The sequence below is a fragment of the Mixophyes fleayi genome, chromosome 1, assembly GCF_038048845.1.
Source record: "Mixophyes fleayi isolate aMixFle1 chromosome 1, aMixFle1.hap1, whole genome shotgun sequence".
NCBI lineage: Eukaryota > Metazoa > Chordata > Amphibia > Anura > Limnodynastidae > Mixophyes > Mixophyes fleayi.
The window spans coordinates 31712670-31739132 of NC_134402.1; the positions used below are offsets into that span (position 1 = coordinate 31712670).

The 26463-nt window shown below is 41.4% G+C and overlaps 1 protein-coding gene across 1 annotated transcript; it reads right to left on the reverse strand.

Moving 5' to 3' along the window:
* Positions 1–10369: 10369 nt before the first annotated feature.
* NELFA (negative elongation factor complex member A) lies at positions 10370–25781 on the reverse strand. Its single transcript, XM_075194196.1, has 11 exons — positions 25304–25781; positions 18449–18620; positions 18183–18344; positions 17731–17820; positions 16851–16984; positions 16558–16627; positions 15426–15514; positions 14737–14848; positions 14191–14426; positions 13400–13499; positions 10370–12787 (listed from the first exon to the last, which is right to left on the reverse strand). Exons 1-11 carry the CDS (start codon positions 25511–25513, stop codon positions 12603–12605), a joined length of 1560 nt encoding a protein of 519 aa, XP_075050297.1. The 5' UTR covers positions 25514–25781; the 3' UTR covers positions 10370–12602.
* Between the last annotated feature and the right edge of the window lie 682 nt (positions 25782–26463).

A 26463-nucleotide genomic window follows, 5' to 3' on the forward strand; every position in this document is an offset into this window, starting at 1 on the left:
CTGCTTTTAAATGATAATGCACCATGAAAGGGCCCCGATCTGTTTCATCTTTCAGATTTGATTTTTGCCTGTGGAGGAGATCAGGTATGTGAAGGGGAGCATGCTCGGACTAAAGTCTGCTTGGTTTGGAAAGTACAAGCGTCGTGATCGAAGTGGACTTGTCGTGGATTTTGTAAATTATTCAGACTTTTAAATACTCTGAACTACGTAAGAGGTGCTATAGAGGTACCATTTATATCGCGCACTGTGAACATTGTGTATTTATGTGCTTGTGTTTATACTTCATTTACCTTCCTTGAACAGAAAAAAATCCACCAATGCATCAGGGGTTTTATGATGTTTCTCTCAACTGCAACTGACAACGTCTATCAAGAATGCTACCTGTCCATCCAACCGTTGGATTCCAGCGGAAACTTCTCACTGGTCAACTTCATTGGTTCTGTATTCTCTGCAATTGGCATCCCATGCCCCAGTGTGTCTATTCTCCTTTTATACAATTCCATAAGATCTATTGTAGAATCTGATCTGTTGAGGGTGCTCCCATTGGTCACATTTACATGATACCTGCATCTTACCCATGCCCAGCCATCCATTGAGCTATATCTATCTATCTACCCACTATATGGACGAAAGGGATGAAGAGTACATAAATAATCTATTATTTATATTTCACTTTACAACATATATCAGAATTTAGCTATAGTTGAATGAGCACACTGATTAGGAACAAAACCTTCCTTTCCTCACTGGAAAACATGAGGCTTGTAAATACCAGATAAACAGGTTTTGGAGCAGTTGGTCAGTAATTAGCATATGAATGCTGTGAGCAGTTCCAGTGGAAAAGGTAAACTCCGCCCACAAGAAAGTTTTTTTCATACACTTACACATGGAGACATTTTCCTTTTGGTGAGCTGCTGCCAGCCTGTTTAGTCATGCAAACAGCTCCTAGATGGACATGCAGGGAAGTGAGTTACTTCATGGCATACAAAGGCCCTGACTAGTAGGAATGATGGAGTTTTTGATTGGAATGAATGAAAGGTGAGTGAGTCTGGATACATAAATGTTATAAATGTTGTACTCTGTTGTTGAATGGAAGATGGCCAAATCTGGACGCATATGTGTAGAGTATATGAGAATCAATGATCATTTGTCATAAGTGATATGAAAGTTTGAATACAGTTGGTAAATGTGATCGGAATTGCCTGAGTTTAGTACAAGAGTTATTTGGAGCTTGAGTTGGTTTTAATAGTGAAGACTTTGGTTTGGTATGGACAGTGTTACATAACTGCATGCCTTGTAATAATGTTACAATGCTGTGTAGATATAACAGGTATGGTGTTAGTCTTATTTGTATGTGATTGTGTAGTCTAATAAGACTGCATTGGCAGTAAATTAGGCCATTGCGAGCACATGTATTAAGATGGCTGACACTGTGTTTGACTGTGGTTTCCAGTTCCTCCTTCCTCCATACTATGGTCCATGTGTGTCATTAAACAGACCCTCTACTCAGAGGAGCAGCTAACTGTCTTCACTTACATCTATTCTACATCTATCTACATCTACATGTTTCATCAGCCCACTCTTAACTTCTGTCTCCCCCCTATCTATTGTGTGTGAGTGTGAGTGGAACCAGTATCTATTGTGTGTGAGTGTGAGTGGAACCAGTATCTATTGTGTGTGAGTGTGAGGGGAACCAGTATCTATTGTGTGTGAGTGTGAGGGGAACCAGTATCTATTGTGTGTGAGTGTGTGTGATCAGTATCTATTGTGTGAGTGGGATCAGTATCTAGTGTGTGTGTGTGTGTGAGGGGAACCAGTATCTATTGTGCGTGTGTGTGTGTGTGCTCAGTATCTAGTGTGTGTGTGTGAGGGGAACCAGTATCTATTGTGCGTGTGTGAGGGGGGTCAGTATCTATTGTGTGTGTGAGGGGGGTCAGTATCTGTTGCGTGCGTGTGTGTGTGTGTGTGTGAGGGGGGTCAGTATCTGTTGCGTGCGTGTGTGTGTGTGTGAGGGGGGTCAGTATCTGTTGCGTGCGTGTGTGTGTGTGTGTGTGTGTGTGTGAGGGGGATCAGTATCGTGTGTGCGTGCGTGTGCGTGTGCGTGTGTGTGTGTAGGGGGGGGGGGGCGACCAGTATCTATTGTGTGATTGTGTGTGACAGGGGCCAGTGCATTAATATAATGTGTGTGTGTGTGTGTGAGAGAGAGGGCCAGTATATTAATATGTGTGTTAGTGGGGGGGGGCGGGCAGTATATTTGTGTCTACTATGTGCCCCCCCCAGTGTATCTGTCTCTATTTGCTTCCTCTGTTTGTATTGCATCTCTTTATCCAATTTTGCATGTGTATCCCCGTATGTGCCCCCTTTTTTTATGTGTGCATAGCTCTCTCCTCTTTGTGTGTTTATGTCCATTTCTATCTTCCCATTTGTGTGCCTAAAAAATATAAAATGTAAAAACATCTAAATTGTATTCCCCCCTAGTACTGACAAGTGAATTAGAAGTTCTATCACAGATTAGACAAATTATAAGATTATTAACACACCATGGCAAATTAAGGATTACATCATTGGTGCAGCAGTTATAGAGCTAAAGTCTTGTGTATAAATTATAGTTTTGCTTCATGTTATCAAGAGCTGTTTCACAAGACTCAGCTGATGCAATTGAACAGCAATTGCTGAATATAATTTATGCAACATCCTAAGACTATAAATAACCAGCGTTTCATCTCAATCAGTGAAAACCCATCGCTATTAACATAATACCTGTCTGGCAGCTGGTCACGTTTATGGATCCAGCGTTCTCGCTGCAGAGAAACTAACACAATACAGCTTGTATAGAAAATAAAAATAGGAGACAAGTCACAGCCAATGTGATTGTAATTTATTAAACATTTGCTGTAAACCCCTCACCTGTCCCAAGTCTGCAACTATCACGATTAGGTAAATACTCACCCCAGGCGGGGCAAGCACAGTATACTGAAAGTGTGATTCCAAAATGTAAAAGTTATAGTAGAATGGAAATTAGCATATGGTTACACACAGGATTTTCACAGGCGGCAGTCCACCCTCCCTTTTTAGATGTTTACCTTTTTGATGTAATCTACAAATAAGTATGCTATGCAGTGTTCCTAATATAGTCTGCAAGCAGCACTGTAAAATAAATATAATTTGAATGAAAGGACTGTATGTCCACCTGACGGTCATAAATGTTACTATGGCTTTTTAATTTTACGCTCCCTTACCAATTTTGAAAATATTTTTGGATTTGGATGAACGACTAGCACCAGGAATACCCCATCTCCTAAACAAGCAATGGGTTAGCCTCCTACAACAGCTACCAGGACTCCACTCTTTCCGTCACCTTGTGTAGAGCGCTGGTTAGACAGCTGCTGCAGTAAACAGACAGTTGCTTTAGCAACAAAAGGTTGAAAATGATTCTGCCTTCTGTGGAAAGAGAACTAACTATTCAAGAAGTGTCAAAGGTGCAAAGACTCAGGAGTCCCATTGGGACCTTTAACTTTCTGCTACTTGGGATGAACTATTTAGCATGGATGGGCATCACCTTTAACCCCTGTACTACAGTAGTGTACGATGTGGAAGTACTTCAACCATGCTGAGAGATCGGTCTGGGTTCTGAGGAGTGGACAGGTACAGTTAGTAAATGGGCTTTTGTCCAGAGCTCATCATGCCATGGGTACCACCATTAGACTTCCAAGTCATTGAGCAGTGGACAAGGCAACTCTAACAGAGCCTCTCTCGCTACCCCTAATCTTGGCTTATCCTGAGAACTCTGCCCTTACATACAGAATCCAATAATGTGAATTAAAAAAAAAAAAAAGCCTTAGACTATGTTGTTTATACTAGTGGAAAATTCAACTCTATAGGTGTTGTAATGCTACACATATCTTGTGTTCTTCCTAGTTTTGGAATATACAGGTATGGGGTATTTTACTTTGAGAGTTCCAAACACTTGCAATAAAAAAAAAGAGGATTTTTGGTACTTACCGTTAAATCCATTTCCTTGATTTAATTTGGGAACTTGGGAATATAGATGCCAATTTTTGAGCTGGGCACGTATTAGTTAAAAACTCAGAGACAAAAACTCCCTCCTTCTAAAACGCCCTATTAACCGTTGTTTAGTTAAAACTAGCAAAATCCAAATGATAGGGCAAAAGGAAGGAACAAGAGAAACTCAATGTCCATAAACATAACAAAGTATCCATAAAAATTAGTGTATAGGGTGCGAGTGCAGTGTGTCTCAAATGGAATTAGAGAAATGGATTTATTGGCAAGTATCAAAAATCATCTTTACATTTACATCCAATTTGGGGGGAAACTGCAACCATAGGGACAGTTCATAGCTAGTGAAAGGCATAGCTGTGCACAAAACCTTTTGTCCAGAGGAAGCATCCTTGGATGCACGTTAAAACAGAACAATTTTGTTAAGTTTCCATGTCACGCTGCCCATGAGGCATGAGACTGGTGCAGTGAGAGGAGATATTTTCTGGCACCCGCTTACCTGAACTGATGTAAGCTCGATGATTACCTGTTTTAAATCACCTAGCAATTGTTTGCTTTGTTGCTGTCCAACCTCTACTCTACGCATCATTAAGGACTAGAAGAGAATCCATCATCTGTAATTTAGAAGTCCTGTCTAGATAGATCTTTAGTGATCTAACCAAATGAAGCTAGAAAATTGGGATCCCAGCCATCCAAGGATCCTGGCTGTTTTAAAGGAATAACAATATCCTAGTTAAGGTAGAACCTCAACCCATCCATCAGCTGGAATGATGGCTTGGGGCATAGCACAGCTCTGTCATTATGAAAAACCAAAAAGGGTGACTTACAGGGAAGAGCCCCCAACTCAGAGACCCTCCTGGCCGAGACCACTAGCAAGACCATCCTATATCAAAGAGAGTAGGCAAGATAGAAAAAAGATTGTGAGGATTACGGGTTTTTAGAAGCTCACTAGGTTACCCGGCCTCCCTTAGGTTCAGAAATCCCACAGACAAGGTGGAGAACAAAATATACAAAGCTATCTTTTTTCTTACAGTAAAACAACAGAATATAAAACTGCACACTTTAAACAATAGATCCGCAGATCACTAGTGTCATTAGGAGTCCTAGCAAGGCTCCCAACTCTACCTAGCTAAGCAAAAGTTCCAAAGGCAAAAGAGTCAGTCAACAGAAGGTCCAGGAAGTCTTGGTATTTTGCGGTTTCTGGCTGCTTGGCCAACTCTCAGCGTGGTGGGGCTCTAGGTATCAGTCTCTCCACTACTGTGGGCACACCAATTTACCCAGAACCTGGCGAGTATCTCCCAATGAAGGAAGATGATGACAGGTCCCAAGATCGAGCAACAGCCTGCTTCTCCAAGTACAGTACAGTGATGATCACCGGGTCTGCTGGTGGAGAACAGAAACTCAATACCAGTCAGTCTCACACCATCGCTCCTAACATACCACCTCCCAGCCCCCCGTCGACACTTACCTTATTCCAGCCGTGCCACGCTCTGGATGTTCCTCTTCACACATGGGATGGCACCTGTCACATGGTGTGCATCCCATGTGACATCAAGGCCACACTCTTTGAAGGGAAGGAGGGGGGTCGGCTCCTAAGGATCCACGGCCAATAAGAGAAGGTGGCTGGTCCTGGAGAAGGGGTCAGCCACCAAATAATAAAAAGACTAGGGACCAGCCCAAAATAGATTTTTTTGGTCCAGCCCACAGACATACAACAAATATCTTTAAATAACATCTATTATTCATTGGATCTGCTGTAAAATCCCCACCTCAAATTGCTGCCTCGTCACTTCCATCTTGTGGAGCTGAGTATAATAGTGATGTTTGTAAGTGGATTAGTAATTTAGAAAAATAATTTTATATTAAAAATTCCTGACACTAGTACTTTAGGCTAAAAGTTGCAGTTTATTAGTTCCCATAAAGCTCATGACATTTTTGCAGATTCATTTCCTATTAAGACAACAAACTTAAATACACATTCGGAGTCTGCAGTGGTTCATACCACAGTACACACAATCACAAAGATTAGAGCCAATGACTATCTTTGGTGAACACTGTCCACAGAGAGTCTCACTGTCAACTTACAGCTGTCTTAAGATGCGAAAAAAAGATTGCTCTGTATTCTGTGATTGCCTGTGCAGACAGAGTTCACCAGAGAGATTAATGACTCCCTACTCATTTGTGCTTTCACATACACCTATGAACACAACTTGTATGCCTTAAAAGTGCCCATAGGTACACATGACCACAAACACGATGATGGCTGGGTTATGGCATAACTTCAATATTCAAAATAACAACCCATGTGCTCTGTGTGCACAAGATTACTGGAGACTGCAGGTCAGATGAGCAGAACAGAGATGGGTGCAATTGGTCAAAAATACATTAGTAATTTCCATAAAACATTCAGATTGTATGGACAAACCACACTGGAGGACCCAGTACCTGGGGATGGCTAAACAGAAAAAAAATATAATAAATAAAAACATTTAGGTTTATACAGACACTTCTCAGTGTATTTTATTACAGCCGAGAGACCTATCACACATTAAATCTTTATAATGGAATTGGACATTCAACCTGAAAATAAAAAGAAAGATTTTTGTACTTGTGTTAAATCCTTTTCTCAAAATCAATAGGTGGACACTGAAACAATGAGGTATAAAGACAAGTGCAGGAGTTTGGGCACTTTAAGCAACGGCCTAATGGGAGGGGCTACTCTGAAGCTGCCAAATGCAAACTTTACATTCAAGCGTTCATCCTTGGAATTGAGAATAAGGAACCTATAGAGCATTTGGACAGATGACCAGGTGGCCATCTGATCTGCCGAGGCCCCATGCTGTAATGCCCAAGTGGCAACCTCAGACCTGGTGGAGGGTGCTCTCACATTTCCCAGAATCTATTTACCTGCTCCAAATTATGTCTGTCAAATGACTGTGGTCGTCAATCTGGCAACCGTTTATTTAGTTGCAGGCCAACGTCTCTTAAGAGCATCATAGAGGACCAGGTCGTCTCCTGTCTTAAGTAAATTAGAAGTTCTCTCAAGGTAAATTTTTAGAGGCCTAACATGATCTAGAGACAGAGCTGAATAGTCTACATCAGAGGAACGACAGACTGACTTTAGGAAGAACTATATTTAGGTGGGAGAGAGCTCCTATCTCAGACTCTTCTTACTATAGAGATGGCGAAAAGAAAAAAACATCCCAAGTAAGTTGCTTAATTTCCAGAGCCCAAGGGTTCAAATGGAGGCTGTTCTAAAGCAAATAAGTCAGTTTACACCCCCAAAGAGCATCCCCAGGAATATATGGAGGCTGAACATTAGATCTCCCTGTATAAAAAAAACAAAACAAAAAACCAGTAGACCAGTGCCAGTCTCCTGTGAAAGACGACTGACAAGGCTGCGACCTGAAAATTTGAGGCGCAAAGTCTTAAACCACTGTCCAAACCTTCCTGGAAGAAGTGAAGTAATCCAGATAATCTAAAAGGAAGACGTAGAAAATCCTTTTTTCTTCACACCAAGATATATAGATCTTTCCTACTTTATGGTAGTTTTTAGCTAAAGTTAGTTTTCTATTAAGCATAGTCTCCACCTCACTGCTAGAAAACCCTTTTGCGTTAAGAATCATGGCTTCAACATGCACTTGTTAAACCCACCTAGAATTGCTTGTACCTTTTCCCTTTAAAATTTAGAATTTTTACTAGTATTGCCACCACAGGAAACCGGTAAATCAGTCAAACATTCAATGGCACCAACATGGAGTCTACTAGAGCCACCTTTGAGTCTCATTTTTGAACACTGGTCTACTTTTCGGCTCAACCGAGATGCTATCGTGTTAAAATCTGGTTGACCCAACCTTTTGACCATCTGTATGAATACTTCTGGATGAAAGGACTAATCTCCGGGATGTACAGCACTAGGCTATGTGCACAATGGAGAATTTTCTGACCTATGTGTTATCTACGATTGTACCTGTGACCGACGTTCCGATTGGTCAAGCGATTCATATACACACACACTAGACATGTTTTGAATTTGTGGAAGACCAACCATTCAGGCAGCGACATTTGAAAGCCATACTGTCGTCTTAAAAGCTTTTGCTGTAGTACAAACTGAAACATATTAGGTCCCTGCAGCGATACGGCCAAGAAATTTAAATAAAAGGTAGAACAATGCTGGCAAAAATGTGTGGTTTTGTTGGTGCATTTGCAGTAAATATATATTTACTTACAATAAGGTCACAAATATGAAACACGTTGAATGCACATGTATGGTCTTATCAAAAACACTGCTTTGTGCTATTCTTGTAGACTAGATATACACAGGTGTTTAATAATGTAAGCAAACATAACAAATACACAGTCAATATCTTCGTAATATTGAGTTCCATCCAGTGCATGATCTCCTCTGACTTTTCATCAGAAAGCTCTTAGTTTCCTCTTGGTGATTGATGTACACCACTGCTGTGGATTTGCACTTCCCCTTAGAATAGGCTGGCACCCAACAAAAACGTTTGAGACTGCTCTCATTTCCAGAACATCCCTTGGTAATCTTGACTCCTGCTGGAACTATAGCCCCTGTAAACGGTACTGAAGCGCCACTGCCCACACACCAGCCCTGTAGTGGCATCTATTGTAACTGTCCAGTCCCCAAACCATGAATGGAAGACTTTTGGTAAAGTTGTCTCTTCTCAGCCACCAGAGTGATAGCCACATACTTGGGGACAACAATGAATTGATAGGAGAGTGCAATTTGTACCACTTGGCCAATAGTTTGATCTGGAACTTCGAGTGGAACTGTGCAAATTGAACGAATGCAAATGGAGAATTATATAGGTATGAAGATTCCTCCAAGATCAATTCTTCTGGTACTTTACCTTCCCAGAGAGAAAAAGCAAGTCAGGAAATTCACATGATCTGGGTTAAATCAGAATTAAGGCATTAGTCTGCTTACCCACAGTGGATTTCAAAACCTTTTTGAATACACCCTTACCAAGTCCTTAATGGACTTGGCCAAACTCTAGGTCCATAGCAGCTCATCTCAGGAGGTTGGACAAGACACAGAGCTGGGTTCAGTACCAGAATAATTAAGAGGGGAGATATCAAGGGAACATTCTCCTCACTCTGCCCCCTAAGGCGACTAACCAGCTGAGCAAGTTTAGCAATGGAATTTGCCAGTGACTTTCCACTTGCCTGGGGGAAACCAGCTTGGGCTACCATCTGTGGGCGCAACTGGCGAACGGGCCTCTGCGGCACATGATGTACAAAAGTATTCCACCTCTGACCAGCACCAAATTTTTCCTAACAATTTGAACATGTGAAAAACTTCACTGAAATCACTCTACCAGATACAGATCTGGAATTACACCTTTTGTCAGACATGACAGGAGAGAGAGGGGGAAGAAGAAAAAAAAAAAAAAAGTGGACAGCTGTAATACACAACCATTGAGAGAAAAACTACACCCAGACAAGACTTCACAATATACAATACATGCACATAAAATGATTCTATTACTTCCTCATCTGGAGGAAGGAGTTTGGAGACAGCAGCCTTGAATCTTTAGTCTGCTAGGCTTATAGCAGGCTTCTATGGGTGAGGAAAAGCCTGTCAAGGAGGAAAAACAACAGACAGGAGAAGGATTCGCCCCTTCTGGGTCCCGTACTGTTAGACCAAAGTCGATTACAGATCAGCCGCCTGTCTGTGCCTAGCAAGAGACCAGATACACAGCAACTCACCTGACCCTATGCAGCATCGGATGGTACACACAGACTTAGTGCAGATTTCGGTGACTACCTACCGAGGAATGGAACCTGTAATGCTGCCGTCTCTCCAGAGCTAGGTTTAGTGTATGAAATGGTTGCCTGCAGAAATGGGTTTAACCACACATGGTATGCAGTCACTTCCTGCGGCAGTAGTGACCAGGGTCCCCCTCTGGGAGGTCTGAATTTATTGAATATAGGAGGTAGCAGTATTAGGTGTTTTTTCAGCATCTACTCTGTTTATAACACACAGTATGGTAAACAGAGTGAGGAGCTGATACTGTACTGGCAGCTAATCTTTCCAAATAACTATGAAAATAAAACAAAATAAAAAAGTTTTAATGCTGGCACTGGCAGTACAAATACAAAAAAAAATAAATAAATAAAAACAATATCATCCCGCTTACCAAGGAACTTAAACCAGCCAGGGGAATACATGGGCAGAACAGAGACTTGAGTTGGAATTCTCAAAGTACCCAAACTCCTGCATCCACTTCTATGCTCCATGCCCCCCCCCACCCCCCTCACCCCCAAACGGTTGCTAGATAAAAGACACCAAAAACAAAAAATCCCGATGGAATAAACAAAAATTCAATTCTTAGAAAATCTAAACTTTTATTATACACACTGATGCACCGAAAATGAGCAAAAGATGGCAGACTTCTATACAACTGTATTAAAAATAATAAAATAAAATTAGAAAACATCAGCTATGCTATCAATTTTACAAAATATTTTTTTTTATATTTTTAAAGCTTTGGATTTTAGAATGGCTCCAAACAGTCCAATGATGGAGCCTGTTGCAGTATTTTTCGGAACTGGCTGTTTGATTCGAGGACATAAAATAGTGATCCAGCAATAGAAGCCAAGAAGTCTTACTTGTAACCTCCTTGTAGAGGCTGCCTCCACCACTCATTGTATTTAATGCAAAACCATTAAAACCCAAGAGTGAAATTAGCAATTGTTACAACATTTCACCAATTTTGTCAGGAGCCAGCGGGACCCGAGACGGTTCACACATTGAACTGCAGTGAGGTAGCAGCATCTGCAGAGCTCATTACATTAATGGTGTCTCAGGTATGATTCGTATACCAAATATGCAATTCAAACAGTTGTAGTGCAATATGGTTTGTCTTTGTCATACAGGGAAAAAAACAAAAAAAAATAAAAAAAAAAATGTAAAAAAGTAATGCTGAAAACAGTGTAAATACTTTGTGGTTCTCCCATTGCTATGCAAAGTGTAATTCCAGTTTCACAACCAATATCTGTGCACTAATAGAGTCCTAAAAGCCAGCGTTTTAGTGAAGAACGGTGAAGACCAAACTTACCACGAAATCTTTTATAAGTCAAATTTGTGACAAAAAAAAAATATATAATAGGATGTATCTTGCAGTGGCCGTTTTTTTTTTTATTTATCTTGCTAAAATGTGAATGGGGGGGGGGGGGGGGGAGCAAAAACAAGGCAGCGTCTGTAGTATTGCCCAATACACACACACACACACACACACACACATTACCACGGCATGTTTGGTCTGTGCCCACCCACTCATGTAAAGGATCAAAGAGGTGCATAGAAGGCACAAGATCCAGGTACAGTGGTCGATCGTTTCCAAATCTAAACCCTCAAGTGACCCACTGAACCCCTCTCTCTCTTACATTAGAGTGGCAGCGGTCCGCTAAAAATGCAGTACATAAGGAGTGGTCCATGTTTAAATTAAGGTGAACATCTTAAAGGTGCACCTATTTACATGCAGTGGAACCAGCTATTTTCTAAGCTAAGAATACAGCCTACCAATTCGCTAGGACTCCGTGACAATGACTATCCCTTTCCATCAGCGATTATACCGGTTTCTAGGGAACGTAGTCGCAATGAAAATTTGGTTTAATGAACAAAATGGCTGCCTCTATCGTGTTGCTCAGCAATATCACTGGCTCCTAGTGAATTTGCAATTGATTGACCAAATTGGTTGGTATTGGCTACATGTGTTTAAGTAATCTTCTCACAAAAGTCTCATTGCATTAATTTAAAGGCATCCCTGTCCTTTCTGGTCTACCTAACAAATGATGGTCCGATTGTAAAGTGCCGCAGGCTATGCTGGCACTAGATAAATAAAAAGGTAATAATAATGGTAACATTCAAATTTTACGCTTGTAATCTTGGACTCCACATCGAATATCCCAGGCATCACTATACGACTAGGCCCTTATGATTGTACTTAACCAGGAAAGAGAAATTTTGTACAGCAGAATGAAGCAGTAGCTCGATGGCCAGCATAGAGGTGCTCACACAGAATAAAGATAAAAAAAATAAAGTTAGGTTACAGCGAACTACAGTAAGCTAGACCTTCATCCTTGTTGTATGTTCAATACTTTCATTGTACCTTTTGAATGTCATTGAAATACTCCAGAAGATTAAATAGAAAAAGAAAACCCCACAACGCTGAATATTGTGTGCCACTATTTCTTCTGCCTGAAGGCAGAGCCACAGATTTATAGATCACTGAAAAACAAAACAAGAAACGAAACCTACAAAAAAGAAAATCTGTTTCAAGTGTGAGAATCTGCATCCCGATTGTGGAACACGTTTTAAAATCGGTTTCAATAATACAAAACTGGCCAGCTTTCCATTTTCAGACAGGGCTGAGTTTGCAGGAATGGGTCATTGTGTTTTATTCAGGTGAGAGAAATGAACCATTGAAAACGTAGCAGAAATCCCTCCCTGAATTCCAGTCACGGCAGAGGGAACTCTCTCAACTGGACGGTGACTTTTGTACTGAACCCAACTTCCAAGTCTGACTTTGGTCCACAGTTTGTTGTCTGGAATGCCCCTATGAGACGTTGGTTAAGGGCTTGTATTTTTTTAGCTTGGTCCACTTGCCGGTAGAATAGTTCATTTCAAAAACCGTATCGACAATCATCGTGGTGCTGCCTGTACCGTCTCCTTTCTGTATGACTTCTGTGTCTTCCCGTAGTTTAATCTGGATAACGTCACCCTGTTCCGGGCAGGGATTCTCTGCACAGACAATAGAAAAATTTAAATTTCAAGGATTTTTTTTTTTAAGTAAATGGAAGCATTACTCATAAAACACAATTAAAAACAAGTCACATCAGCAAGAGACCCAAAAGGGACCGCTTTGCAAATATAAAAGTTATCCTGGGTCTAATCATTTGCAACACACATACTCTCTAGCAGTTATTAAATTGCAGCCACAAAAGTCTTTGCTATACTATATAAAGTCCTTTCTACAACCCATCTCATTGGGTTTTGGCAGGCGACGTGGTGGGTGTATGGCATAGTAGAGAGGACAATATAATATGTCCAGCACACCCAAGATCTAGAGGATACCCAGCAATTTCCTGCACTTTTTTCAAATTGTATCTGTAGCAAACAGGAGAATTTCCTTTTGATAATCACAACTTAGAGCATTCTCCTTAGGGAAAATTCAGAAGTCAAGCGTAGTGTAAGCCATACAACATGGGCCCTTTTTTTTTTTTTTTCCTTTTTAAATAGTGATCCCAGTAACGCCAACCAATTACACATTGCCGGTTGTAACCATTATATGAACGACTAGAACCAGCGTGACCACTAGAGGGCGCATATCCACACATTAGCCCCATCACTTACCTCTTAAACCCGCCATAAAGCCAAGCATTAGAGCCTTCTCTGACTTTGTAATTTTGTTTGCAGTCTTCAACATTTCTTGTGCAGCGCACACTTGTTCTTCCTGTAAACAATACAGACAATCATGAGTTTCACCACTTGCATTTACAGAAGCTAGGACGGAGGTTAGATATGGTTAAGGTTAACAAGCTCACAACAACAACAACAAATAAACATAAAGGTCACATCTGTAATATCAATCCAAATAGAGTGGTTATAAATAAACCAAACTTGCTCCTAACCATTGAGTATCCATCAAGTGCATAAGTGACAAATTCATCAACTTTAACAAGCTCACGACCCTCCAGAATAACAGCACAGAAGTAGTTACTTAGCTGAGAACAAATCACACTGAAGTCTAAATCATTTACTAACAGCCTTCACCCCAAATCAGAGAGCCTGGGGACACTGTCAGCAGCAGCCTGACGGGATGCTCAGAGGTCCAATTCTAGCAGGCTTTGCCTTTCTGGGGTAAGCCCACCGGAAGGAGGTACCATTTTCATATGATGCTTTGTTAGAACTTGAGGGGAGGAGCTTCAGGCTTTTAATCGTTTACCTCCTAATGGGTCAGTCCCATTACCGTGTTCTCTTCGTTCCTAGGACCAAGACCCACAAAGTCTGAAAGTTCTGCAATCTACTGTCAAGTAGCACATAATTCTGGATAATCTCTATTACAGGTTGTCTTTTCTCATGAGTAAATAGGCTCCCATACTAAACCATGATTTGATAGAGCAGAGAGCATTGTTTGCTCTTACCGTAAGGGAGAGTTTTTTCCTGGGCTGAGGTTGTGTTTGAGTGACGATCTGAGGAGCTTGTGCTGCAGGGGTCAGTGGAGAGGCGGGGGTGGCTGCAGGAGTGGGAGCCGTGACTGTGGCATTGAGGTTGCTGTGATACATTGGCGTTCGCTGTTTAAACTGGGTAGGAAGAGTATTGTTGGGAGGTGTGGGCTCCTCTGCTTGTCTCGTTTGTAAAGCTTCTCGAACAGACCCAGCTGAACAGATACACACAAGAGAAAAAAAAACAAATCACTAAACATATCAAGACAATGAAATAATGTGGACATATGATGTACATCAAACCTACAAGCAATACACCAACTTATTCAGAGATGGTCATTTAAAAGGTCATATCGGAAACAATTATAATTGAATTCAGTGATTCATCACTACTGCATAGAGAGTCATCTATTTGGGGGTTTCGATGACATCCAAAAATACAATACAATTCTACCAAGGGCTACTAGAGCAAACATTGGGCTCGACAATTCTATTCCTGGGCATGTTTCCCTATAAATGACCCACCTTGTGTAGTCTCAGACGCTGGTATGTAGGAGGAGGATGGCACCACACTGGGGGTTGCTGGCAGGTAACTTGTAGAGGGAAGGGCGCTCTCATTCTGCAGGAACTTGGCACACTGAAAATATGGCAAAACATTTTACGATTAGTCAGAGATCCCAGACCAGTGTGCTATATAGAAGGACACAGGAGGTTTTTAGAAATAAGGAGGCCGACAAGATCTACAGACAATATCAAAGTAGTTGTGATTTAGTAGCAACGTGACATGGGAACTTTGTGCACATGTATATTGTGGGATATTAGGAACAGTGTTGTAGCTCTTGTGCGGCAGAAGACAAACAGAGCATGCAAGTGTTGATTTGACAAGACTGATGCACAACATGACCGGGTCATGTCAGCCCAACTACGTGAACACTGGGCCCACTTTGGTACACACAGCAAAAAAAGGCATCAGGCTGAAGGTTGAATATTCTAAACCTTTCTAATTCCTTTCAGGGGTACAAGTAGAGAGAGTAACATACCAGAGATTAGTCTATGTTAGCTTACGGCTTATTCTGTATACCAGATATTTATACTATTGGAACTACCATAATAATGTGTATGATAATCATTTTCTATACACACCTCAAAATTACAAACAAAAATAGCAGGGACCCCCCCCCAAAAAAAAAAACCCCAAAACAAAAAACACATACTTGTGTAGAGACCAGACCAGCAGCATAATCAGGGGTAGCGCTTTCCACAACAGTCTCTTCTTTTTGAGGCTTTTCAACAGTGTCCGCTTCTGCAAATGGAAAAGCGGAAGTGTGAACACACATCGCATGTTATCACATAGTAAGACAATGCAAGCGTTTTCCTGCAGCATCTCGTTTCCAAAATTCAAATTCCAAAAAGTCACGCATGAGTATAATTTAGGGACGGCAGATTAAACGTAGGCTACATTAAACAGTCAGGCATTAAACTACCAGAAGCTGGTTTTATTGCTTGATGGAACTGTTCACGTTTTTGTTCTGAGCAACCAGAGTGAATGTAGGAAGATTCTCAGAGCCGTCCAGGAGCCAGAGAAATGCTCTGTACCAAGAACCGACCAGACTGCATACTGGGCATGCAGCCCTGCAGCATGCATGAATTATAAAGTATTGCCACCACAAGGAGCAAATATGTCACTCTGACTCTCAATCATATCAATGGCATTTTATTTTTTTCAATAAATACTTTTCCTTGCCATTAAAAATGACTGTATCCTCAATGTTACTGCTTAGATGTGCCTAGTACAGGCTACATCACTTTATGCTCTGCCTTTGGGCAGGATATGATTAAGCTCAGATGTATGTGTCTGCTACCTGTTATACTATTGCCACAGCCCACAGCTATTTTGCGAGAGGATCATCACACATTAGGAGGGCATATACACTTGAAAAATGGTTCAGCAAAAGTAGGAGACAAAGGGATTATGGGGCAGAAAAGAGAATCAAGAGCAAGGTGTCATCACAGATACCAAGTGAACTATAATATTTTATACATGCACTATTTAATATCTACATTAGACCAGGGCAAAGGGGCAATCGTTATATTGGGTTATCAGTCCGTTAACGTCAAAGTTATTAACCTTTTTAATTTCTCACCCATCATCTAACTTCTCCCACAAGAGTCAAGGAACAGACAGGTACCACTTAAAACATAACTAGCCTACGGCAAGCTGACGCTGCAAACTTAAGCAGTTTATTAAAGTGAATAAAAAAAATAAATATCCCAAGAACCTTAAAGGCCACGGCACACAAGAACAAGCAGCCAGAGATCTGACTTGAGAACATGAGCAGTACTCACCCACAGTTTTCCTTCTTCTCTTAGCTTCTCTCCCGGCTCCCATCATATTCAAGTCAGAAAGACCCAAGAACTGGAAAACGGACACTTTTGCATTTACTCATTGTGCAAGCTTTGTATTAAACAGGTTTAATTTACTGGCATAGATGCGGTGATGAGCATCTTGTCCAAAGGACAAAGCTCCATGTCAGTCGCACAAACAAATTATTACATTTTCTTTTCAATTCCAACACAAGCCATAAATAAAAGAGGACACAAATAAAGAGTCAGGATTTCTGCACTGGCGCTGTACCTACCTTCACTCCTCTCTCCCTGCGGAGGGGCGTCCTGGAGGGTGCTATAGGAGGTGTTCTGTTGGTAGTTGGACTAAACACACTAGGGGTTGTAGGGCTCCTAAATGGTGCCTGCTTCGGTATACCTTTCAGGGGAGCTGTTGTGGAGAAAGAAAGAAAGAAAAAGTAGTTGAAATACAGTGGAGAGGACTTCTAAATAAAGTACAACTATACACACAGACCCACATTTCTTTTATATGAAGTCCCACATGATGCCACTGGAAGAGGCAATCATGTAAAGGTCCTGCAAACACCATCATATTAGTATTTAAACAAACATTTGCTGACATCAATGCATGTTTCTACTCCACATCATACAGTAATAGGAACTGGGGGAGCTTGGTGTAGACATGTTTTAGCATTAGCTTTACGATGACTGGACGACAATAGTTGTATTCTGACCAGGGTCCTATCTGTGTGGAGTTTGTATGTTCTCCCAGTGTTTTTAAACCGTTTAGTGTTCCACTGTGGAAGGAACCAATACGAGTAATTAAACATTCTTCTCCTGTCTGATATTGAAAGCATTGGGTGGGGGGGGGGGGGGGAAAGGGGCTTTTATTAGCAGAGCAGAGGCTGTAAGCCACAGGGTCCATTCCTGCAGAGACCAATGAATCATTAGTTGGCTGTATGCAGATCACTAGGGCTCAAGTATGGCCTGTTTTTTGGAGACCAGTCCCAATTTCCAGTGTCCTCATTTTAATTAATAGAATTAGCATCAATAGCTCCCAGTATTTGACATATCCCAGAAGATGCAGGGTACGGCTAATCTGGGGTGACCAAATACTTGTTTACACTGATGCTGAGAGTTCTCTCAAAACGTTCAGTTCCCGAAGACCAAACTCACTTGTGGTGTCCAGTTTTTTGACCAGGCCTCTCCCCTTGGCATGGAATGGCACGCCGGCCGTCTTCTTCAGCTGCTGGGCAGTTTCTGTGGCTATGGAAATAAAAGCAGCGTTAACCCTTGATTACACAACAAGTGGATCAACTACAACTGGACAGTGTCTCAGGAAGTGTAATGTTCACCTGTAATTTATGTTTATTCTTGCATGCAATGCGAGACGAAATGAATGATTTAGTAATGAAAAAGGACAGTAGTGAAGGTCAATGCCGATACTAGTCAGGTCTTTTCTTCCAAAGTTCTTTTGTGGTACTTCATTTACCTGGTCTAAATGGAACCCAAAGCAAATCTCAGTATGTAAGTGCTCCGGTGTTTAACTAGTCACTTACTAATATTTCACATGTCAGATTTACGTATGGAAATACACCTCGCTTCTGGCAGAGCGGTGGCACACTTACATTTTTGTAAAAGCTCCGCTCTGAGTGTGGCACTTTTTGGCTTCCGCTTTAACTGGAAATGTTTGACTGGTGGAGTCAGTGGTCCAGCCAGCATGGTGAGGGCGTTCTTGTTTAGGTACTGGCATTCCAAGGGCAGCATAGCAGAAGCCTCACATTCACCCACTGGTAATGAAAGAAGGGAAAGTTACAGTGTGGTGCAGGAAGACTAATGACATCCACCACTAAATACAACAAAGAAGGGAAATATAATCTGGAGACAATCGCACCTTTCTCTCTGAGCTCTCCTAAAATATCCTGTACATTTGGATTCTGTTCCTCAAGGTCAAGGTTTAATGAACCAGTGTCCGGGAAGGATTTTAGGATGTCGGCTACCATTAAAATCCAGGGGTCCGAGTCCAGCGTGGCGAGCTGGATAATTTCTGTCAGTGCCATCTTCATCTGTAAAAAGAAACGCGACATATCATTAAGAAGTTAGCTTTCCAGACAGGTGAACGCAATACCACAAGATGTAAGCCAGGCTTTACCCACACCAGTCACAAAATCTGCCAGAAAAGGGTAACTACAGCAAAAAGTAGCGAATACATAACTAAAGAATCCAATAATAGATTGCACAAAAACCAACCTAAGACATGAACAATGCTTCAGGACTGAGATGCAACAGTACTAGTGATGTCCTAACACTTTACATCACATTTAATGTTTTCAGATTTTCTTGCAGCTGTCATCATGAGTACAAAGCCCAGTTCACAGATGTCATTCATGAATCACTTATAGAATATTCAAAATAAGCCTCCCAGTTTTTATATATTCACAACACCAAAGAAAACTCAGGAAGCCCAACATCCTCAGCAGCAACAAGTGCAGATAAGGGAAGACCCTGCATTTATATTGTGCAGCTCAATTAGTGGACCAAGAGTTACAGGAGAGACTCCACGGGGGTTTACACAACACAAAGACACCCTGTGTTTTATGATTTAGCTGCTATCAGAACAAACAGCGGCAGACGTCTCAAGACGCAAAGTGTGTGGAATTCACGTACAAACACTGCAAAAACTTCTAAAATGCAGCGGTTTCTACTTTATTAGCAGATTTATATTTTGGAATCCACAGTAATTGTATATAATTGTTGATAGACTGTATATGGGTCAGATAAGGGCTCCATTTCTGCTGATGCCTCAGAAGAACTAGGAAGAGCTGGATGAGGCTGCCCAAGCCCAGGGTGAAATGGTTTGTTGGATTTTGACGTTACATTAATTGACACGACCGAGTGCGACAACTTAGTGCAACGTTAAGCAGGGAGGGGGCCGGTGTCTACCCCATTTAATGTGGAGAAAGCACATGATAAATGAGTTTGATTTTGTTATAAATTTGCTGATTGTGCTCCCATAGAGGACTTGACTGGGCCACAAACCTGTGAGCCTGGTCTGAAGGGCTTTCTCTCCCCAATGAGACTTGTATGCACCCTGCATGCAGGTAACAGATGTTACAAATAGGTGTGTAACTCCTTCATATTGTGGAGGCTGAAGCAGCAGGTGGTACCAACCTGTGTCTGAATAATTCCAAACACCTTCACTACCCAGACGATCGCTCCTCCCCTATACCCCCCAGCCCTCACTTACAGCTCAGCAGGCATCTAGGTTGTCGGTTTACCATCTAGACAGTTTGAGAATTTATAACAACTCAATATAGACTATCAGCTTTCTAGTCACTGCTTATATCCGACAGTCTCCCAGTTAACCTTAAGAACAGTGGGGTGCTTCAGCCCTCCGGACAATGACTAGGAAATGCCCTAACAAAAGAGTCACTATCCTTTGCTTGCAATTAAGGAAATTGTGTTCATGTTCTATTTGCAGAGACTCTTACTCTGCCTATATTAAAGTCTATGTATTGACTTTTAAAAGTCCTTTTGTAGTATTTTGCATTAGGTGTAGTCCATGCATTGCACTGTATCAACATTAGTTGGTAGACTGAGGTATTAATAAACAAGCTTATCCTCCAACTTCAGACAACCCCCCCCCCCCCCACCCACAAACAGTCCTTTTAGATTTAATGGATAAACTCCTCCACAATCTACAAAACTGTTATTTCTCCAAACTGTGCTTCCATCCTGAATATAATTGAGCATATTAGGGAATCTTGTGTGTAATAATTTATGCATTATAACATGTTTCTGCTACACTTGAGAGATGGCCATTTGTAGAATGATTCCCGCTGCGGTTTCACAAGTCATATTTTGACTTCCACTACCAGTTTCATCATTGGCTGGTGCAACAGTAAGTAACACGTTTATGTCCCTAAAGGACAACGCTACTTGGAAACAAAAATTAATTAACGCTGGTCATGTGTGTATGGCGTTCAGATGTATTTATATTAACAGTCTTCAAGATGGAAAGAAACTAAAATGACTAAGTGGCTTTCATGGTCACTATGCTGTTGGCTGATGTCTACATGGAACAGCAATCATCATCATCATTTATATATTCACATCGCCACATATTCTGCATCGACAGTTAGCATACAGATAACACAAATTAAACTAGCACAAATTGCAAGCATGAATCATACAAGTACAATCTGAAGTAGCAAAATACAGCTACAAATTTAGTACAAAAATAAACCTTAAAATAAATAATTATAATTAAACACATACACGTTAAACATAGAAACATAAAAAGTACATTCAAGGAAGAGATGAGACCCAGGAAAAAGACACCTTCAGGCATCACCACAAGTTATGTGTCTTTCTAACAAACATTAGTAGCAGGTACACCAGTTGCCTGAACACACCGGAGGCAGACATTTTTGTAACATATGACACTGCTTAGTGGCATCATGCCTTTGTGAGGTCACTGGTTTCCCGGGGAACTGTTACAGACTCTGATACAAATACACAACATTCAATGACATAAAACAAAGAAAAGATGACCCTGACCATATGAGCTTACAGTCTAAGAGGTAGGGAGAACAATAAATACATAAAGTAGCAGAATAACTTTAGCTGGTTGAGGAAAGGAGTGAGGCTATTGTCACATCAATAAAATATCACTAAAAATACCACTAGCAACAGATAGATCTGTGCGCAATACTGTCAGAATGAGGGGAGACAGGAAGTTGAAGCCAAAGATGAACAAGTCTTTGTAGAAATCCTTCACCCTTTATCTCACCTAAACTCCCTTTGTTGTGTGGTTTTGGAACAGGATTTAAACCTTGTGCTATAAGGGCAATACTGTGCCTATCGGTCAGCTCGGAGTAACTGCGACCCCAATATTTTTCTTTGGCATCATGCTCATTGCTGGCAAGTGAGCCTTGTTGCCCACGTCCTCAGACATTATGGCGACAGCTGGAGTCACCAAGGAAGCTCAGAATGATAACAGCTGAACTCTCTGGATTCAGCATCTGAATGGAGATGGTAATCCAGTAGGTCTTCAAATCAACCTTGTTCTTGGGGAGAGGACTCCTCAATACTACGCTGCAATTGTTCACAGCCTCCACAAACTTAAGGTTTCATGATTAGAGCGGATGTAAAGGGCAAAAAAAAAAGAAAAAAAGAAAAAGAAATCAGATGTGGCCCTAGTCGAAAGCTGTGCTATTGCTGCGAGAGGTATACCTGCACACCCTTCACATTAGTAATGTTAACTATCAAGATATCATTCTGTACACGCAGAGCATGACGTCAAGTCACTTTGGCTTATGCTGGTTTTGCCAGGTTGCTACAAAGAAACATACTATAAAAGGGTGACAAGGTTATTTAAGGCTAGTAGACCTATAATATACAACTAGGAGACAGATTAGGGGGAGTCACAGAACTGACTCAACATGCCTGTAACACTTACTAAAACATATCCATGCCTAGTGTAAATAGGTCACTTTATTATAAGTGAGAGTTCAGTTTACAACTTTAACCATTGTTCCCTTATTGGCATTTGAAAAAGTCTAATGTATATCTATACTCTGTGGTCAGAAACAGCAACTCGTGCGAGTCTGTTCATGGTTGGAAAGACAACTATTTTTTCATGAACACCATGAGACAAACATTTGCATTGAGTGGAATCGTGCAGCCCATCATATCAGTCCTGTGTAAACCTAAATTTTACCCCCGAACACTGTTATTAAGTAGCATATGGCAGTCGGAGTATCAGTAGAAATAATTAGTCGGGATAGGGAATTACACTATAAGGATTGTGACTTTCCTTGCTATATTAAACTCCACTTAATAGCGTTCTGTCTTTATGTTCTTAATCAATTCACACGTCAAATAGGCTTGGTTGTTACAATGTTACATTTAAATGTCCGCTTTACAATAACTTAGTAATTTAGAGTGAGTTTTTGTTTTGAGCTTAGTCAGGGAATAACTGAAGACTTCCTTAGAATGTCAGCTCTGGAGCCAAATCTTAAGCAGCGACAGAATCAGGAAATAGTGAGGATGAGCTATCCTTTATTTTGTATGGGGGGGGGGTGGTTATAATTGTTAGACGGACCATATTTTGTTTAGATCAACTCTTTTGCAACGATTTCACGCATCCCCAGGTGAGGCTCATCGTGAGAGCCACCGATCAGGGCAGCCAAGGAGAATAACTCTCACCTGATACCCAGAACCCAACACTGGAGGGGGCATAAACAGCAGTGCCTGGAAGCTACTGCGAGACAAGAACTGAGAGGACTGGTTGAGGAATACAGTTCCAGCTGTAATGTTCAGAAGTGACAACTGCAGGAATGAATGAGTAGGAGAACCCTTGTTAAACATTCTGAATCACTGCTGATCTGTGTGTGCCCACCGAAAATGGGGTAAATTGGGACTTGATCTATGCCAGTAGAAGTGCTTAAAACTGTCTGGACGATCTGTGCCTACAAATCTGGTATGTTTTCTGTATGGTATGTTCCCTCAGTTTATGGGATGTATTTTATGTTGCGATATTTGCCACGGTATCTAAATCTGTACACACATTTACAGTGCAGGAGAAGGCTAGTAGCACAGGGTAGTGAGCCAGCAGGAGATCCAGTATTGTGACACTCCCAAAATTATATTGCAATATGTGTAATTAAAATGTTTTAATTATATACAAATTTTAGTATTTTAAAAAGCCAATTTCTCAAAAAGTTAATACAGATTTAAACTGCTATGGATATGTACACAATTGCATCTTGGCGCACAAAAGGACTTGATTGAACTGAATGGATTGCGACAATCCTTGATGCGCAGCACTGGGGTCAGGATTTCAATTCACGACCATAGCCGTATCTGTGTGGAGTTTGTATGTTCTCTCCGTGTTAGCATGGGTTTCCTCTGGGTGCTCCAGTTCCCTCCCACACTCCACAAACATTCTGGTAGGTTAATTGGCTGCCATCAAATTGATCCTAGTCAATGTGTGTCTTTGTATGTGAAGGAATTTAGACTGTAAGCTCCAATGGGGCAGGGACTGATGAGAATGCGTTTTCTGTACATCGCTGCGGAATTAGTGGCGCTATATAAATAGCTGATGACCAACAAAATGTAGGAGTCAAATATGTAGGAGTCAGTAGTGACAAATGTTGTTCTAAAAAAAATAAAAAAAAGTAATCTCTTAAAATAAGCAGACTGTGAAATTGGGATTATGTGCAAGGTTTATTTTAAATGTAAATGAAACTAGTTATTTTTGTCTTACAAAACACAAATAACCTTTAAAACTGCCTGCTAAAAACCTCACAGTACGGTTATGAAACTTGATTGCTGCTGAGCACAGCATAATTGAAAGCCCAGTATTTTTCAAAAACTTATTATAAACTGATAGAAACTGAGCTACTTCCTCTGGTTTCCGCAAACTGCTTTGCATGTGGCATCAAATGGCTCAGAGAACATTCAATGCTTTAATGTGCAAGAAAACAGGTGCAGCTGTATGTAATGTTGCACATCACTTGCTTGTGCCAGTTATTTACAAGTCCCAGATTTCATGGAACCGAATGCCAGTTAAACAAGGAGACATGTGCAAACATTAATAAGGTTTATTTAAACAATACAAATGTATTCAGATTACTACAGCTAATAAATTTACCTATCACAGATGTAAAAAACACCAGTACAAACGTAGCCTGAAGCCACATCCACACAACTCTACAGTAGGAAGCTTCTATTCATTCTTAATAAGCTGCAAACCAGTAGAATTACACGTTTTAGACTTCTACAGAAGCCAACTTAACACAGGTTAAAGCACTGTCACTATGCACATATAGATACAATGAGAAAAAAAGCCCAACAGCTTTATCATATAACAAAGTCATGCAAACAGATTTGAGGTCTACAACAGTTTAACTATGTATGATCATACTTTGCATGCGTTCCATGACCCCAACAAATTGCAAGAAACTGTCAAATAAATCTGTAGAGGAGCAGAGTCTGCCCTGAACTTTGATCAAAAGTACTGCAAAGTACTATTCATCTTTCTGCAAGCATGGAACAGCAACAAAGTAACTTGTACTTTGCATGTTTACAAAGAAAAATCTTTAGTAGTAACAATGAAAATTTATTTTGCATATTTGTATTGACAGAGTAGGGGCAGCGGCATCTTCACTCCACTCAAATCCCTCCAATTTGGAATTAATTCTATGAGCAAGCCCTAGGGAGTGTCCACACGGGCAGCTCAGACCGTGTAATGCATAACTCCAGTCCTCAGGACCCTCTAGCAGTACATGTTTTCCATATCTCCTTATTGGAGCACAGGTGTATTCATTACTGACACAGTGTAGCAGGTGGTATAATTATTTTACTGGTCACCTGGCAATCCTGCACTCTTAGAGGGTCCTGAGGACTGGAGTTAATAAACACTGCTTTAATGGGGGTTGTAAGACTGCATTTGGTATAAGGTCCAATAGAAACTCATTGTGTGTGAGCTGAGGCGGCCACACGGTGCGATTTAGTCGCTCATTAGAAGCTGTGAGACGGCAATGCAACATAAAAAAGAAGAACTACAAGTCTCAGCAACCTGTGACTCTGCTGGGGAGAACAACCCCCCTTCAAATGTGGCGAGACTTGCTGGGACTTGTAGTTCCACACCTATTCTACCTGCAGCTATTGTGTCTGCACCCTGGAAAGTCTCAGCGCACAGCTCCCGCCCCAGGGAGGGAGGAGCAGGACAGGGGACACTCACCTCGTCCACGGTGCGGCGTGGGAGGTGCAGCATCCCCAGCAGCAGCTTCAGCTTGACGGCGGAGGACAGGTTGTGGAAACACAGGCGGACATTGTCAATGACGGTGGCGGTGAGCAGCGAGGCGATGCTGGGGGGCGCCCACAGCTCGTCCGCCGAGCCCAGCTTGTTGTGAAGCCACAGGCCGGTGTCGCTCTCCCTCATCGACGCCATCTTGAGAAAAGGAAAACATCGCGAGCAGGCATTTTATGAAGACAGCTAAAAAAAAAAAAAACCTCCCGTCCGCAAGGCCCCCGCTGGCGCTGTTCTAGCCGGAGTGTGGTCAGCGCCAGTTCTCGCGATGGCGGCCTGGAGCGGAAACCTGGTCATGGCGGTTTCGTCACGAAAGTCCATGCTGAAATAAGTAGCTGTCATAAGAAGATGCTATTTGATAGGAGGTATTCAGTATGAAAATGAAGCACACCGCTTGTGCTCGACTCCATTGTGAAATGCCCAAATTAAAGATGGTCGCTATATCCCTCCAGCGTCCCCCTACAAGGAAACCAGCAACAGGTGCTTATAGCGCATGGACGGGTCCTTGATTGGACCAATATTATGCGATGCGCTGCTCATTTTATTAGCGGCTCATTAGCGCTTGCGCTTTCTTGACGTTTTCTCGTTATTTGTTTAAACATTTTAATTGTATTTCAGAGTAATATAATGTAAACATCTGCAAGACACACACTAGACAAGTATAATAACATATGTTTGAGCAGAATGTAATGTAGCAGCTGTTTCACTGCAGGAGAGGTCATTTGGCTATATCCAGGGACGAACTTTTAAAACCTGGGCTGTCTGGAAATTAGCAGCAGTTAGTAACTATGCCCTTGAGTAGAACTTTTTGACCAGTAATCAGCACCCTATTATCAATCACCATCATCATCACCGTTTATTTATATAGCACCACCAATTCCACAGCGCTGTACAGAGAATATTTGTCATTCACATTAGTCCCTGCACCTAATGGAGCTTACAGTCTAAATTCCAGCTCATTATGAAAACTGGTGTCAGGCATTTAAGAGTCGCTGTTTATAAGAAGCCATCAGAGGGCCAAACAACTCAAAGCAGCAAACTGGATGGATGAGGTAATTGTTACATCATACTTGCCTACTTTCGGCAAGTGC